At 41.8% G+C, this 17,489-nt stretch overlaps 1 protein-coding gene across 4 annotated transcripts in view; it reads right to left on the bottom strand.

Annotated features, from left to right (window-relative positions):
• The window catches only part of MACROD2 (mono-ADP ribosylhydrolase 2), a 1,364,702-nt gene that overhangs the window by 62,468 nt on the left and 1,284,745 nt on the right, over positions 1-17,489 (bottom strand). For 3 of the 4 annotated variants that reach the window (XM_050952173.1, XM_050952171.1, XM_050952170.1), the window contains one exon: positions 17,399-17,467. The exons of the other annotated variant lie outside the window; for it this stretch is intronic. In XM_050952173.1, the coding sequence (XP_050808130.1) occupies positions 17,399-17,467 (69 nt within the window). The remainder of the gene's footprint in view (positions 1-17,398; positions 17,468-17,489) is intronic. 4 annotated transcript variants of the gene reach the window in all.

Here is a 17,489-nt window from a genome sequence, read left to right as displayed (position 1 = left end):
TTGCGTCTCAGCTGGACTCAATAAATCGATCTGCTAATCGACGCCCATACTTCACCTCGGCAGGAGGAGTAAACGCAGTCGATGGGGGTGCCACAGCAGTAGACTCGCAGCCGTGAGGATGGCCAGGTAAGTCAAACTAAGATACTTCGACTTCAGCTACATGAATAGCATAGCTGAAGTTGCGTATCTTAGTTTGAACCGCCCCACCTCCCCCCCAGTAGTGTAGCCCAGGCCTAAGTTGCCATATTCTTTTTGGTTGTGCTTTAATTCAGTGTTCATAAGATGTGTTGTACTGACAGTGCTAGAAAAGGAAGCCCTCTGCTTACTAGGGTGACCAGATGTCCCGATTTTATAGTGACAGTCCTGATATTTGGGGCTTTGTCTTATATAGGTGCCTACTACCTTCCACCCCATCCCAATTTTTCACACTTGCTGTCTGGTCACCATACTGCTTACCTACAGAACAGACATGGCCCGGGCACAGAGAGTGGCAGTGCAAGTTTCCCCACCACTATACCAAACTACCACACAAAGCTGCATCTACCCTTACTACAAGGTACCACATCTAGGTGTGAGAAAATAGCCTCGCTGACCTATTTAGTCATATCTCTGTGCTGAGAACACCAACAAGAGGGCCAGTGAATGCCAGCTGTTGTGATGGGGACACCTACTAGGAAACCACCACATTTATTTCATATCGGCCTTCAAATAGTCCCAAAAGGACATTGGATTAAAACTAGCAACAGAGGTGAAGGACACTATATGCCATTGACAATACTCTGAGCAACCCAATCCCATACCTCGTACATTCTTCTTCATACTGCTATACCTATGACTTCAATCTTGGTTTGACTGGCCCATCTTGCTCCAAGTATGAGGAATGATTCCAATTTCACATAAAATCAATTCAAGGGTATCCAAAGCAACAATTACAAACATTGGTCAATAACAACAAATGGAGTTTTGGAGCCAAATTCATACCTGAGGTAAGTGGGTGCTGCTCTGTAGTTTTCAACGGAGTATGAAACAGTTTACATCAGACCAATATTTGGCCTACTGTCTAGGACTGAAAATATAGCAGCAAACTAATACCACTAGACTGTCAGTGATGCTGAACTTTAGCTTAGGCACCACAGCTAGAGACCCCTATGTTACTTGGCACAGTTTTCAGATTTTAATATAACATAATTGGTTGTGCATGACTGACTGATATGAGATTGCTATTATGATATCATTTAATTTTTTTCATTAAACAGTTTTCCATTTCTGAGTTGTAAAAAGCAATATAATAATATAGGATTCTAAATTATTCTAGATAAGCTGTAGAGAGGATTTTGTATTTTTTTTTTAAATTTTTTTTTTTGCAAAGAAAGTAACATGGACAAGAGTTATTACCTAATTGTGAGAGTCAGCCGATGTTATTTCAGCAGCCGAGATCAGGCATTACATTGGTATGTGATTTTAACTTTCTAAATCTTTAAGGTCAAGACAATATAAAAGATTTTTTTTCCCCAAATGCAAATATTACATCAAATATTCAAGTTAAAGGGGCCAAAGATAAATTTACTTTTAGGACTAACACAAATAAAATATAGAAAAGAAGTAAACCCACATTTATAAAGGCAATCCAGTTTATTGAAAATGTATGACAAGAATAAAACTAGAAGATGTAAAGCATAGGGCATGAAAAGCTGTTCCTAAAATGGATATGACGACAGATCTTCAGCTCCATTTCAATGGGGCAAAGCAGCCAGAAACTCTGAGTAAGGGAATCCCTAGGCTACATTCAGATACTGTAGTGATTATACACTGCTGCCTCCTCACAGCTTCAGTGGGGAACACTGTTCTCTGGTGATCCCTAGATATTAAACAAATCCTTTACGGCCATGTGCAGCTGGGCATAAATTAGAGCAACCCTGAAGTTGCTCTAAATTATGCCAGGAACTGGGACTACCCTAGCTAGCTCCATGATCGTGGAGCCACGAAGGTGGCATAAAAGCAGTTTTGTTCCTTAACACAGAACTGAAAATAACTGTACTATTTAAATTGTGGGAGAGGGCCAACTTTCTAATGATGACCTCTGTTGGTGGCCACACACATGCAAATACAAGTGGACAAATGACAGGCCACTTTCATTTACCGGAATACAAAGCTCATGGATATTGATGACATATATTGTGAGAATGATACCTGGGGGGGATCATGTTGTCCCAGTTCACAGCTTTTGAGATGATTATTTTATACAACATATGAGCTCTTACCACAACCCTCTTTCTTGATGCTGTTCTTCCCTCTACACTTCCTTCTTGCTGATATTCTCCTCCCAACCTTCTTAAACCCTTGTACTAAGGCTGCTCGGCAAATAACTGCAAACAATTCAATGTTACAGAGCAATGCTGAAGCAGAATGTCATGCTGTACCTTGATGGTGACCACAGCACCCTAAACATTGGAAGAGGAGGAAATGATTATCTCATTGTAACAGGGTGCTAGCTAGGAGAAACAAGCCAGGCCCCTGTTTGCCCTGTTCCAGAGGAAGAAGGGTATTAGTTGGGCTGGCTGAGGGGTCATGCCCTAATGACCAGAGTGAGTCCACCTGCAGGCCTGGGTAGCCAGCCTGCCCTGTAAAGCTGGCTAAGAGACAGGAAAGGGAGGAGTGTGGGCTCCAGATCCCTGCTGGCTGGGAAGTTAGTAGTCCTCCAGAGTGTTGGTCTCTGTAAAGAATATGTGGCGAGAATGGACACAAACAATAAAATGACATGAGTGCTGCACTTCAGTTGGTCTCTGACTGCGTTTGTGGCGGGGCCGGGAGCAGGAACCGCTACACTAATTGAGTGATTAAAAGATAAATTTCTCTTTTCCAATTTGTGGGTCATTTGGGATTTTTTTTATATTTTACTAAATGCAAGAAAATAGAGACTGTCCTACAAGCTGCATGCTCTTGCCTGTCTCTATTATAGACCTTCAGCACATTTTTGTGCTGTTCTAGTGGATTCTGAGCACCTTGGTGATGTACCTGCTTCATTTTAATCACAGGAGCACACACACTGAAGTCTATGGGACTACTCGCACTGGTAAAGGTAAGCAGGTGCTTAAGTGCCTTGCTGGATCAAAGCCAGAGCGCTAAGCACCTTGTAGGATGGAGCCCCTTGTCCTCTTTACCCTTCTCTTACTCTGAGTCTTTCTGTTTGCCCTTCCTGCTCTGCTTTATGTTACTGCATGACCTTTCTCTTTACATACATAGGCTGTATATATACATACCGCCCTGGGAGTGTAAAGGAGCCTTAATGGGGCATGCAAATGTCATTTATGCCCACTTTCTCTGAAGCCCATTTAAACGGCTAGAGATGTGAGAAGGAACCTTACTATAAATGAGAATCAGGCCCTCAGTCTCCATCTCAAAATCAAGCCACTAGCAGCAATTTCTAAGAGTGATTAACTCAGGATCTGCAACTACAACATTTTCTGTTTTTAAAAACCAGAAAGCTAAACCAGGGTCACTTATAGGGCTCTGTTCTGTTTTTGTTTTTTGTTTTTAAAAGTTTTTTTTAATAAGAGGAAGAGTGGCTTTGTGGTATTTAATGTGACTCTCCTTGTCTTTGAATATAGCCGGTCCTCTTCCCACTTGTACTAATGAGACTAGTTTTGATTTAATCTTTTATTACATTAGTGGCTACACCTACACCTAATAGATGTTCCCTCACACCAGGGATTGCAAGGCTCAGACTTGTAGCTCATGGATGTGAATAAACCACATGAATGGTTGACAAACTTTTAGAACACTGCCTGTTTGTGAGATACAGCCCCAGGGGAGGTATACAGTTTGCAATAAACTATCACCACTGTTCTTACTGTAAATAGGTATACATACATACATACATACCCTGTACAAAAGAGCATCCTTTCCCCTGTCTTTCAGACTATATAAGGCAACATTGCTCAAACATAACATTTGCAAACATTCAGGAAGAGGGGGAATGGTAAGATCTGAATGTTAAGTGGTTTTAATGATCTTTTTAAGATTCATTTCCCCAGCTATTCATTGCACGGCTTATTTACCTGTCATTTCTAATATGCAACACATCTGGTTCTTGCATACACTCCAGATAAATCATCATGTTTTAGAACACTAAAGAGGGGAAAAGCAGGCCACTATGAATGAAAAGGGTTCACTGCATTTTATTTTTAAGTGTGATCCTGTGAAAAATGACTGGAATATTTCTAGAGTGAAAGAAATCAAGCAGGCATCCAAAATTACAGGTAATGGTGTGCATGGAAGCTGGCACATGATTAGGGTATTCTTGTGCCTCATAAATTGAGAAAAATGTGTTAAAACGGAATACTATAAAATGGAGATTTATGAGAATTTAGGGAGATATTCTTGAGCTTTGACTTTAAAATGTTATTTTTATATCTGCCAAGATTGCATTTTAATCCAACTTTATGGAGTCTAATCATTCTCTGAGGGGAAAGGAGGGAAATCTCTTCTAACAACTCAGGGAGTTTCCAAGAGGAGAGACCATTTCCTACTCACAACAGAATCAGAATCAGCCCATAATTAATTATTTATATTGTGGTAGCATCTAGAGCAGGGGTGGGTAAACTTTTTGGCCTGAGGGTTGCATTGGGTTTCAGAAATTGTACAGAGGGCCAGTTAGGGGAGGGGGTCATGGCCCGGCCCTCACTGCTTATCTGTCCCCCCCCAGGACCTCTACCCCATCCACCCCCCACACTCCCTGTCCCCTGACCGCCCCCGCCCCTCCAGGACCTCTACCCCATCCACACACCCCTACTCCATCCTCTGACCGCCTGCCCCCTGGGACCCCTACCCCATTCACACACCCCTGTCCCCTGATTGCCCTTGGACCTCTGCTACTCCATCCAATCCTTCCTCTCATTCCTGATGCCCCCCACCCCTAGAACCCCTTCCCCATACAACCACCCCTTCTCCCTGTCCCCTGACTGCCCCTGGAACCCCTACCCCTGACTGCCCCGTGCTGCCCCATCCAATCCCCCCTCCTTCCTGACTGCCTCCCTGGGACTCCTGCCTCCATTCATCCCCCTACCCCCCCAACCCCTATTCAAACCTCCATCCCCTGACCACCACCCCGAACTCCCCTGCCCTCTATCCAACTTCCCCTGCTACCTGCCTCCTTACTGTGCTGCCTGGAGCACCGGTGGCTGGTGGCGCTACAGTCGTGCCGCCTGGATGGAGCCAGGCCACACAGCTCAGAGCACGGGATCAGACCCGGCTCTGCAGCTGCACTGCCCCAGGACCTCACAGCCCAGCAGCCCAGAGCATTGCACCGATGGTGGAGTGCGTGAGTTGAGGCTGCAAGGGAGGGGGAACAGCAGGGGAGGGCCTCCTGCGCCAGGAGCTCAGGGACCAGGCGTCCTGCGGGCTGGATGTGGCCCATGGGCCGTAGTTTGCCCACGTCTGATCTAGAGGCTCCATTCGGGTTCAGAGAAGCACTGTGCTATGCACAATGCTAGGCCCCATACAAAAACAAAGCCGGAGATAGTTCCCTGCCCTGAGGAGCTTGCAATATTATTAAAACAAGATGCAATGAACAGGTGCACTACAACCAGCTGGAATGGGAAAGGGAGGCTAATGGAATTGTGTTTTCATAGACCAGATATGATTTCTGCTAGATGGTTTTCAGTAAGTGAGTATTAAAAAAATTAATAAGATATATAAATAAATCAATAATATAGATAATTGCCAGAAAGTCCAACTGCCCATGCTAGTGAGTAGCACCATGGAAGGCCCTAGTGGCAATGGTAGCACTTAGTTCAGTAAAAGGCCTTAGTGACCATGCTAGTGATTAGCACCATGGAAAGCTGTAGTGAGCCATGCTTGCAAACAGAATCATAGAATCATAGCACTGGAAGGGACCTCAAAGTCATCTAGTCCAGCCTCCGGCACTCATGGCAGGACTAGGTGTTATCTAGACTATCCCTGACAGGTGTTTGTCTAACTTGCACTTAAAAATCTCTAATGATGGAGATTCCACAACCTCCCTAGGCAATTTATTCCAGTGCTGAACCACCCTAACAGTTAGAAAGTTTTTCCTAATGTCCAACCTAAACCTCCCTTGCTGCAATTTAAGCCCATTGCTTCTTGTCTTATCTTCAGAGGTTAAGAATAACAATTTTTCTACCTCCTCCTCCTTGTAACAACCTTTTATGTACTTGAAAACTGTTATCATGTCCCCTCTCAGTCTTCTCTTCTCCAGACTAAACAAACCCAATTTTTTCAATCTTCCCTCATAGGTCATGTTTTCTAGACCTTTAATCATTTTTGTTGCTCTTCCCTGGACTTTCTCAAATTTGTCCACATATTTCCTGAAAAGTGGAGACCAGAACTGGACACAATATTCCAGTTGAGGTCTAATCAGCTTGGAGTAGAGAGGAAGAATTACTTCTCATGTCTTACAACACACCTGCTAATACATCCCAGAATGATGTTCGTTTTTGCAACAGTGTTACACTGTTGACTCATATTTAGCTTATGGTCCACTATGACACCCAGATCCCTTTTTGCAGTACTCCTTCCTAGGTAGTCATTTCCCATTTTGTATGTGTGCAACTGATTGTTCCTTCCTAAATAGAGTACTTCGCATTTGTCCTTATTGAATTTCATTCTATTTACTTAAGAGCATTTCTCCAGTTTGTCCAGATCATTTTGAATTCAAATCCTATCCTCCAAAGCACTTGCAACCTCTCCCAGCTTGGTATCGTCTGCAAACTTTATAAATGTACTCTATGCCATTATCTAAATCATTGATGAAGATATTCAACAGAACCAGACCCAGAACTGATCCTGCAGGACCCCCCTTGTTATGCCCTTCTAGCATGACTGTGAACCACTGAAAACTCTCTAGGAACAGTTTTCTAAACAGTTTTGCACCCACCTTATAGTAGCTCCATCTAAGTTGCATTTCCCTAGTTTGTTTATGAGGTCATGTGAAACAGTATCAAAAGCTTTACTAAAGTCAAGATACACCACATCTACCACTTCCCCCCTATCCACAAGGTTTGTTACCCTGTCAAAGAAAGCTATCAGGTTGGTTTGACATGATTTGTTCTTGACAAATCCATGCTGAGTGTTACTTATCATCTTATTATCTTCTAGATGTTTGCAAATTGACTGCTTAATTATTTGCTCCATTATCTTTTCAGGTACAGAAGTTAAGCCGAGTGATCTGTAATTCCCCAGGTTGTCCTTATTTCCCTTTTTATAGATTGGCACTATATTTGCCCTTTTCCAGTCTTCTGGATTCTCTCCCGTCTTCCATGACTTTTCAAAGATAATCATTAGTGGGTCAGATATCTCCTCAATCAGCTCCTTGAGTATTCTAGGATACATTTCATCAGGCCCTGGTGACTTTAAGACATCTAACTTGTCTAAGTAATTTTTAACTTGCTCTTTTCCTATTTTAGCCTCTGATCCTACCTCATTTTCACTGACATTCACTGTTTTAGATGTCCAATCACCACCAACCTTCTTGGTGAAAACTGAAACAAAGAAGTAATTAAGTACCTCTGCCATTTCCACATTTTCTGTTGTTATATCTCCCCTCCCACTCATGGAACAACAGGCCTACCCTGTCCTTGGTCCTCTTCTTGCTTCTAATGTATTTGTAGAAAGTTTTCTTATTACCTTTGTTACCTCTTAGTTAAAAGAGCTGCATGGAAGGCCTTCTAACTATGTTAGCAATTAGTACCATAGAAGGTCTGAGTAGGCTTACTAGCAATTAGTAAAGCAGCAAGCCCTACTGGCCATGCTAGTGATTAGGACCATGGAAAGCCCTAGTTGCCAGGCTGCTGATTAGTATCCTGGAAGATCCTACTGACTGTGGTAGCAGCTGGTACCATAGAAGGCCCTACTGATTATGTGAGTGATTAGCCCAGTAAAAGGCCCTACTGGCCATGCTTCTGATTAGCACAGTAAAAAATCCTAGAGGCCATGCTAGTGATTAGTACAGGAAAAGGCCCTAGTGGCCACATTAGCAATTAGTACCACAGAAAGTCTGCAGTGGGGTTAATGGTAATAGACAGAAGGGAGAGGAGAGTCTTTCCTAGTGACAGGCAGTCAGGTTGATCAGACCCCCATGCAGCATCCAGGACTGTGAATGGTGGAGCCATGCAGCCACAGCCATGACCAATACAGAAAACAAGCCCAACTACAAAGAAGGGAGAACAGAAGGGGAAAAGAAGATACAAAAGCCAGAGCTAGCAGAGGGGTAACAACCCCACACAAGGCTGCCTCTGAGAAACCCACAAGGAAACTGTAAGCCCTGGAACTGAAGGGCTGATTGACTCAATTTAAGTTAATAATGTATGGACTGGTCTCATTGCAGACGAATTGGAAAAGACTAGTTAGGAAAAAGCTGAGACCCCCAGAGAGACTGCACCAAGAACAGTTGACAAGGCCTTATTGCTCATGCTCGTGATTAGCACTATGGAAGGCCTCACGAGCCACGATAGCAATTAGCACTGTTGAAGGCCATATTGGCAACACTAGTGATAAGCACCATGGAAGGCCCTAGTGGACACAGGAGTGATTAGCACTGTGGAAGGACCTAGTGGCCATGTGTAGGTCTGGCTTCACGTAAGTAACTTGCCTCAATTCTTAGTGGGCATAACCTTCCATTCATATTGCCAGTTATGTTGTAAATAAGGGCTTGACCTAATGCTGGCATTAAGATGTCTGTGCTAGCTCAGAGAAGCAACAACACCTTGATGCTAGGGACTATGGACAAGATAAACTTGGAATGTAAAGATCAGGTTCCATGTGACCAGCACATGGATGGCACATGTTGTACAGGGATTGGTTCCTGCAAAGTAACCACGCCAATCCAAAAACGGGCAGTGTAATGTATAGCAAATACAATGTAAAGTGTAAACGTACATAAAGGAAGAGGCTATCTGTGTAACTTCGGATATGTGGTTCGCTGTATACCCACCCCCTAAGCATGAGTCTGATCAACTCAGCGTAGCTTTGCTCTATGCCAAATAAAGGAACCTGAGTGATGAAATCCAGAGTCAAACTGAGTGTTTTGGATCCCAAAGAACTGAATAAAATGTTCTCTGAGAACAAGGTGTTCTGGATAAGCCGAATGGAAAAGGTCTCAAAGGAATTCCCAACACCATGCTAACAGTTAGCACCAAGGAGGACCCTCTTGAACACACTAGCAATTGGAACCATAGAAGGTGCTACTGGCCAGACTAACAATTAGCATTGTAGAAGTGGGTCTTCAACGGCTTTACAGATAAGTTTAAGGGAGGCTGTTCCATGCATAAGGGAAGATAAAGAATAGAGTGCTAATCTCTTAACAGGAGAAGCGGACAAACAGGAAATCGAGGCTGATAACATTAGCAGATTACATATTTGCCCTGAGCAGAGAGGTAAGGAGGAGCTGAAATGTGAAAGGGCCTCAAAAGGTAAGGAGCAGAAGCCTGCATCTTCTACAATGGAGAGTCAGAGAAGTGACACAGAGGGGGTAGGGGTGACATGGTCAGATTGACTGAGCAGGAAGATTATTTAGGCAGCACATTTTAAATGGATCAAGGATTGGTACCAAGAAAAAGAGGTAAGCGGAGGTTTCAGTAGTCGAGATGGATGAAGATCCAGGTGAGTTTTAGCTGTGTGGACAGAGAGAAAAGAACTTGGAGATTTTACGGAGGATAGAGTGACAGGATCCGGACACAGCCTGGACATACTGAGCTGGGGAGAGGGCAGATTAAAAAACAAAGTGAATAATGAACCTCCTGTATTTCTAAAAATGATAGGTGTGATGGGCACTATGAAAAGAAACATTTGGCAGGCTAGTAATGGCTGGGGATCCAGACTGGTTCGTGCTCGCCAATGTGGCTTCCTAGAAATCTTTATACACATCAAAGAGAAAATATGATCATTGCAACTGGGACACATGGTTACAGGTATAGTTAAGGCTGTTGAAACTTTTCCATCTAAAAGGTATTATTTTCATATACCAAAAAAAGTTCCAGGCCTGCCCAAGGGTGAAATTTCAAAAAAATTAATGGTAGCTGCTTAGTTCTCTGCACTTTTGAAAATCAGGTTGCTCATGTAGGTGCCTAAATATGGACTTAGGAGCCTAAGTTTAGGCACCTAGATTTTTAAAACCTTGGCTTTTGATTCAGGTTTTTTTCACCAACCTACTGACATGTAATTTATACCAGCTTACACGATGCCCCTGAATTTGAACCATTTATATCTTTTAGTGGCTTGTTTATCCTGGGTTGATTCTTGAGTCTTTAGGACATCAGGACTCTTTCCATGGTGAGAACTACAACTGATCAAACAGGACCTTTAAGATCCATGAGCATTTACATATTCCCGGGATGCATACAGTTCTCTTTATTACATGAACTGAGTTTGTCAGACTTATAGACTCATAGAGCTGGAAAGGCCTTGAGAAGTCATCAAGTCCAGCCCTCTTCTCGTGGCAGGACTAAGTAAATCTAGACCATCCCTGACAGATGTTTGTCCAACCTGTTTTTAAAAACCTCCAATAACGGTGTTCCACAATTTCCTTTGGATACCTATTCCAGAGCTCAACTACCCTTAGAGTTGGAAAGTTTTTTCCTGTGATCTAACCTAAGTCTCCCTTGATGAAGATTAAGCCCATTACTCCTTGTCCTGCCTTCAGGGGACATGGAGAACAATTGATCACCATCCTCTTTATAACAGCCCTTAACATATTTGAAGACTATTATCAGGTCCCACCCCCCTTAGTTTTCTTTTCTCAAGACTAAACATGCCCAGGTTTTCTAATCTTTCCTCACAGGTCATTTTTTCTAGACCTTTAATCATTTTTGTTGCTCTCCTCTGGATTCTCTCCAGTTTCTTCACATCTTTCCTAAAGTATAGTCTAAAATTAGACACACTATTCCAGCTGAGGCCTCACCAGTGCTGATTAGAACAGGACAATTACCTACAGTGTCTAACACAGGACACCCTCAAACATATTCCTAATTCCAATATTACAGAGAAAAAACATCCTCTGGCTGGCTGACATTTTAACTGAAATTCAATGACTGCAGAAAAATAGCAACATGCTTTATATGGTTTATAGTTCCCAAAGGACAGACTTCCACGAACACCTGGAAATACATTGATATTTTATTTTTAAAATTAATTAACATATGATTTAATTTAGTTGACCTTCAGATGTAAATTAAGTTCTTATTAAGTGCTAATGAATTAAAATTGGTACAGTATGTATAGAAACTCTGATAGGGTTACATAACACTCCTTAGTTAGGCCTCAGGCTCCATTTTTGTTTTTGCTGCAACACAAAACCACTGTTAAATCAGGGCACAGGGGAACTGATGGGGCAGGTGACTTGTAATGGGATACAGAACCTCTCTCCTCAAAGTCAGAGATTCAAACCGAGCGTAAGCCAATTATAAGAAGATAATCATTATTACGTAATGGCTGCTTAGTGGCCTATTTATAATGAGTTGGTAGTCTTGGTACAATTCTGAATGGGCAGGCATCAGGGCCGGTGCAACCATTTAGGTGACCTAGCCTCCTCCCCGAGCACACCGTGGCTGCTTCACTTCACCCACCTCCCAGGCTTGCGGCGCCAATCAGCTTAGGCGCCGCAAAACTGGGAGGCGGGAGAAGTGAAGCAGTGACAGCGTGCTCAGGGTGCTCGTGCATGGAGCAGGGGTGAGCTGGGGTGTGGGGGTGCCTCAGGGCGAAGGGTGGGGAGCTGCTGCAAGGGGGGTGCCTCAGGGCGGAGGGGGGAGCTGCTGCGGGGGGGGGAGGGAGCACCTCGGAGGGGTTGGGGAGGGCAAGGTGGAAGTTTCACCTAGGGCGCGAAACATCCTTGCACCGGCCCTGGCAGGCATAACAGACTATGTGCAGTCTGTCTTACAGGTATTTTACCTGCTTTTTAAGCACTAATCATTCTGATCACTGTGTTCTGTGTTTATAAATAAAGCATCTCTAAATTGAGATATACTATATATAAAGGAACTACTTCAATGTGCATGTTACTAATGAAGCGTTACCAAAGGCGTTGCATAGAACTGCTACCGCACAAAGAATGAGCTAGTAGCTATGCATGAAGGACTTCAAAGATAAAACAGCAACACTTCTTTGGGGTGTTATCTATATTTGAAAGTATGATTCAGTGGGACAAGGCAATGTTTCTGATGCTATGATGATGTAAATGGAGAGCTGGCACGGACTGCAGTAATAGGATACTTCCAGAGAACAATACCTAACGTCCATGTGTGCTTGTAAGAGGAGGAAACACTGTTTAGCAGAACTGGGTATCTAAAACTGAATATATCTTGTTTTACTGTTGAGGAGAGGCAGGATACTAAGGATGCATCCGTTTAAAGACCACAGGAAAAGAAAAGGGCCCACATGGAACTCCCTGTCTGGAGAATGTTCCTCTAAGTAACTTCTTTTCACCTGTCTCTCTCTCACGTGGGGAAGGAAAGAGATATTCTTTCACAACGATATAGGCAAGGTAGTCTTAAAGTAGTCTATAATATTAAGAGCCTTCTAAAAAATGCCTACTGCACTGTTCAGATATGCAGGCCCTATTAAAATCCTTTAATATCTGTTTCTCTCTTTTCTGTAAAATCACCAATAAAAACCGAGAGGGTCCAAGTAAGAAGCTTTAATTCCAATTTCCCAAAAACTGCCACCGCCTTTTGTCACTAATTGGCATTCTTGTTCTCAAGCTGAGGCAATGCTAAGGACTAAGTCTCCAGTTCAGGAAAGCACTTACACATGTGCTTACATCCATCCCTATTCAAGACAGAATGTAGGGACGTGTTTCAAACCCACTGAAGTCAGGGGGACATAAGCCTGTGCTCAAGTTAAGCATCTGCTTAAGTACTGTCCTGAATAGGGGATGTGTTCTTGAATCGAAGCCTGAGTTGGCATGGGAACTGAACTATCCTTTTGCTTCTACTGATGGGCCTATAGAAAAGGGTGGATTCATACTTAAGAAAGTTAAGAAATGCTAGAGCATAGACTGCAACAAAGCTCTCAATCATTATCTGTCCAGGACTATCAATATGACATATTTCGTAAGCATTAAGTTACATTCAGATTTATGAAACAATATATATTTACATATATCAAAACAGTAAATGGAGAAATGAGTCAATTTATTTCTCATTTTTCTGATTACCATAGTGTGCTAACAATTTAGTAGAGAAAAGAGAACTGCTTACAACTGGAATTATTATACCTGTTCTATTACCTGTTATGGAACTGCTATCAACAAATCTAACATACTGAAAGACACTTCTATATTTTCATAGACTGGGGATAGTCGACATGCTAATCTCAGTAGTTCGTCAGTGGTTCAAACTGTGCACATCTATCTCTTTGAAGCTGTGCGGCTTGGAAAGTATTTGCCACATACCTTCCTTCATATTTATAAGGTGAAAGAACTGGAAAAATACAATTTCTTAAAACATTTTACATTCATTTCAGTTAGCTGAAGATAAACTATAAAATTTCATAAGTCCAGGATCTGGCAGTTTTTGGCTGTTGTTAACTCAGTGGGCAAATCGTTTGAAGACTGTTTTTAGAAATGTCAGGATTTCATAGAGGTGCCATTTCTCTGTTTGCTAATGCACATTTTGAAAGTTCTTATTTTTAAACTGACCACAATCAGCAAATATAGAAATTTGAAGTGTTTGAGTAGAATTAAAAGGCTTTGATTCTGCAAAGGTTCTGGGGGTAGGGTACAGTACAAAGCCAAGTTATGGGATCAGGGCCTTGATTCTATTTAAAATATATGGGAAAAGCAGCTCATCCTTCATTCTGTGTTTCTCCTGCAACTGCTGTTATTTCACAAATATCTCAAATGGCACGGAGAGCATCACTTCTTTTCCCCTAAGAGATGTCTGTGATGATATCTGTTGTAAGCGAAATGCAACCTACCCTCTGAGCACTGGTTTTCCCAGATAAGAGTAGAGGAACTGATTTGAATTTATTTCATTTTAGAATGCATTTATCTGACAGTTCTAACTCCTTATATATATTTATGATTGGCAGAAAGCAATTTTTATTTTTTATAAATCAGACAGATAATCTCAATGTTCACTTTTAAGCTTCTTTTTCTGTTTGCATCAATTTACATGTTCACAGTTGTGGGAAATAATGGGGGAGGTCAGACAATTATTTAATGACAATAGTCACTGAGATTCATAAAGTTTAAACTTTATCTTTAAAGTTAAAACACAAATTGTCAACATCACGTGTCAAAATACACAAAGTAAATGTCCCTAAATCAAACTTTAATGGGTTCTCAAGCAGCATTTTTCTTATTTTGATTATCTGCACATTTTCATGATCATCAATGGAAATATTTTTTCATCAGTTTGCATATGGTGAAATTGATGTTAACTGACATGTACCGATAAAAACCAACTCCTTCCGAGCTTACCTATATTGTATGGTTAATGATTTGGGATCTTAATTACATTTTTAAGTCAATATATATTTTTAAAATTATGCCATTTTAAATGTATGGCCATTTTTTAAATTATAGCCATTTTAAAATTAATGGCTATTTATTTTAGGTCTTCAGACATTTGGGCCCAATGCTCTCTCCAGCCATGCATTCTGTCTCATGGGAGTTACCTCCCAATTCTTCTGTCAAGGCTATGCTTTGCCTCCCTCCTTCTCCAGTGACACTGGCAGGGTGGGTGGCCACCAAATGCCGGGGAAGCATCCAAACATCAATCATCAGCATGATCCTCAGGCATGATGGGATCATGGTTTCTTTATGAGCTCCCTGTAGGATCTCTCCCTGGTAGTCCCCTAACAGAGGGGGAAGGCATGTACTTTGTCAGCACTGAATTCCATCAGGCTGGGACTGGTGGGGAACAATGCTGTGGTGAGCTGCAGAGAGGGTGGGAGGAATTTGGAGAGTATGCCTCATCACCCTGGGCCGAATCTACAGATTAGTGCTCCAACCTGCTCCCCTTCAGTGGGAGGGACTATCTGAGCACTAGTGTTTTTGGAATAACAGTCTTTAAAAAAAACTATGTGCTGTTCCACTTCAGGTTGTACCAACTCTAGACACCAGACAGGTTGAAAGGTAACTTACACATATCAGACATTTGAATCTCTCTGAAACAGTGTAATACAAAATCGTACAGTCCAAGAATAACCCCACAGTACACACTGGTGCTGTATGGGATTTTTTTAAAGGCACATATGCACCAAAAATATACTATGATTATAACACATTATAAAATGGCCTTTTCTCTACAGCATATACACATAGGGCTTGTTTTTCAGTGACTGTAAAGACCTTTCACACTGTTCTACCAGCACAATGGAGTCTCAGAGAGAGTGAAACTAGTCCTCTCATGAGAATGCCCTCTGCACAAAGGGCCTCTCTGATTGGTGTAGGGCTGGCAGTAAGGGTTCTACCCTGGCTGCTGGGGTAGACAGAAGGTAGGGGTATTGCCAGACTGCGCTGCAGTAGGACTATTCTTGGCCACGGAAGCAGCGTCTGGGCTGCTTTAGCTTACACCATGGACCAGGCAAGCTCTGCATTGCCCCATAATATGGAGAATGCAAACGTGGCTTTAAGCTATCCCTGTTCCACCCCATCCAACCCTGCACCATGCTCATGGGTGGATTAACTAGGAATCTGGTCATTAGAATCTTGTGTGTGAGATGCCACAGTACCATAATACATTTCTTTGCGTGATGCCAGATTTTAAGCACAATTTCCTAACTTCAGTTACTCTATCAACATGAAGCAGATAAACTGACTTTTCCATTCATATGGTCCTCGGTGAGAAAATCCGTTCCCTGTTTCCAGACAAGAGTACATTAACACTATGGGTAAAGTTAGAAGAATGTTTACACACAAAGACGATAGGTAATTTCTATGGCAAACAAATCAGTATACATTCACTTCCCAACTTAACATGCACACAGAAGGTTCAATATCAGAAGCAAAGAGACAAAGTAATATCTACATTTCAAGGTCTCCATTAAGACTCAAGGAAGCAAAAATAAATAACTAAATAAAACCCTGCCATTCATGACACTGACTATAAAAACATTTTCAGAAGAGATGTTATAGATGTGGACCTCATAAATAGGCCATATATTGGTAAAGAAGAGGCAAAAAATGAAGATTAATCACCAACCATGCTTAGAATGAACCCTCACTATTTCTGACTGCTGTTAGCCTTGATGTGACCTTAATCTAGAAAGGATGTCAATGATTTCAAACACAAGTATTCTGGCCAGGTTTTTAAAAAACATCTATACGGTGCTTCTATCAGCCACTTGAGAGAGCAGTTAAATTGCCCTAAACTGACCTCTGACCCCTTAATCAGGTAAAGACCGTGGGCTCCTTAATATGCTATTTTGGAACAAAAGAGTGAGATTGCACACACACTTCCTCACACTATCCAAAAAAAAGAAAAAAGAGAGAGAGAGAGAAAGAGTAGGGTGGTAGCACTGAATTAAACATTAACTCTTAAAATAAATAAGTTAATGTATGTTAATAATTATGTTATCTCAGTAAAATGCATTAAAATTCTCTAGTAGTCTTACTTGAAGGCTGTAGTGATGGACTATATTTATGATAAATAACATAACGCCTGTTTTGAATTACCAGCAGCAAAGGTTTTATAAATCACCATGTTTTTTTTTAAACACATACCAAAAAGAATTGTAAGACAATCTAGACTAGCATGAGTAATTAATGGTGTGAAGCCATAAAAAGGATCAAGAACAGTATGTCTGTGTGTCGGTCTCCTATCTGTAAACCAAACAACAAAACGGGAAAATCCCAGCTTGAAACATTAAATCACCTCTCTGTCTTGTTTCCTAAACTCTCTGTCATTTGGCCCCGTGACACTTTTAAATATTTATCACAATCTAAATGATCTGAGTGCCCAGCACAATCCGCACAAGATAAACATTACTTTCTCTCTCTCAATTATGACTTCATCTCCTTCTGCCTCCCCATGATGTGTTTATAGTTACTGATTTTCTTTTTTTTTCATCAGGACAGAACTAATTAGGGCCTTGATACTTCAAAGATTTATGCTTGCCCTTCACTTTACTCACAAGTCATCCTACTGAGATCAGGTCTGGGGCCTACATCTGATGCTTCAAGCATGGCATTTTTATATTAACCATAATGCTGAGAGCTAAGATTTCATGGCACCTTTCACCTCAGCACAATAGCAGTTGCCAAGTGTCGCATTAGAAAGTCTTTTTTGAATTAAAATCTAAGTTTGCATCTGATTTCTGATGTTTTAAGTCTCAGTCTGGCTTCTTCCAGACATAAAGGAAAATATGGCCATGTGAAGTATCCTCTTGGGATTGAGTAGTTTCAGATGCATCTTGCTATCTGTACCTTTATCCTCGCACAGCTCTATTCCTTCTTCTGATGGTGGGCTGGGTACAGCTGTATGTTTTGCCTCATCTGTACAAATGGAGAAAGCGAA

This window comes from Gopherus flavomarginatus, chromosome 4 (assembly GCF_025201925.1).
Source record: "Gopherus flavomarginatus isolate rGopFla2 chromosome 4, rGopFla2.mat.asm, whole genome shotgun sequence".
Taxonomy (NCBI): Eukaryota; Metazoa; Chordata; order Testudines; family Testudinidae; genus Gopherus; species Gopherus flavomarginatus.
The sequence above is the reverse complement of the archived record's forward strand: the minus strand, read 5'-3'. Positions and strand labels throughout refer to the sequence as shown.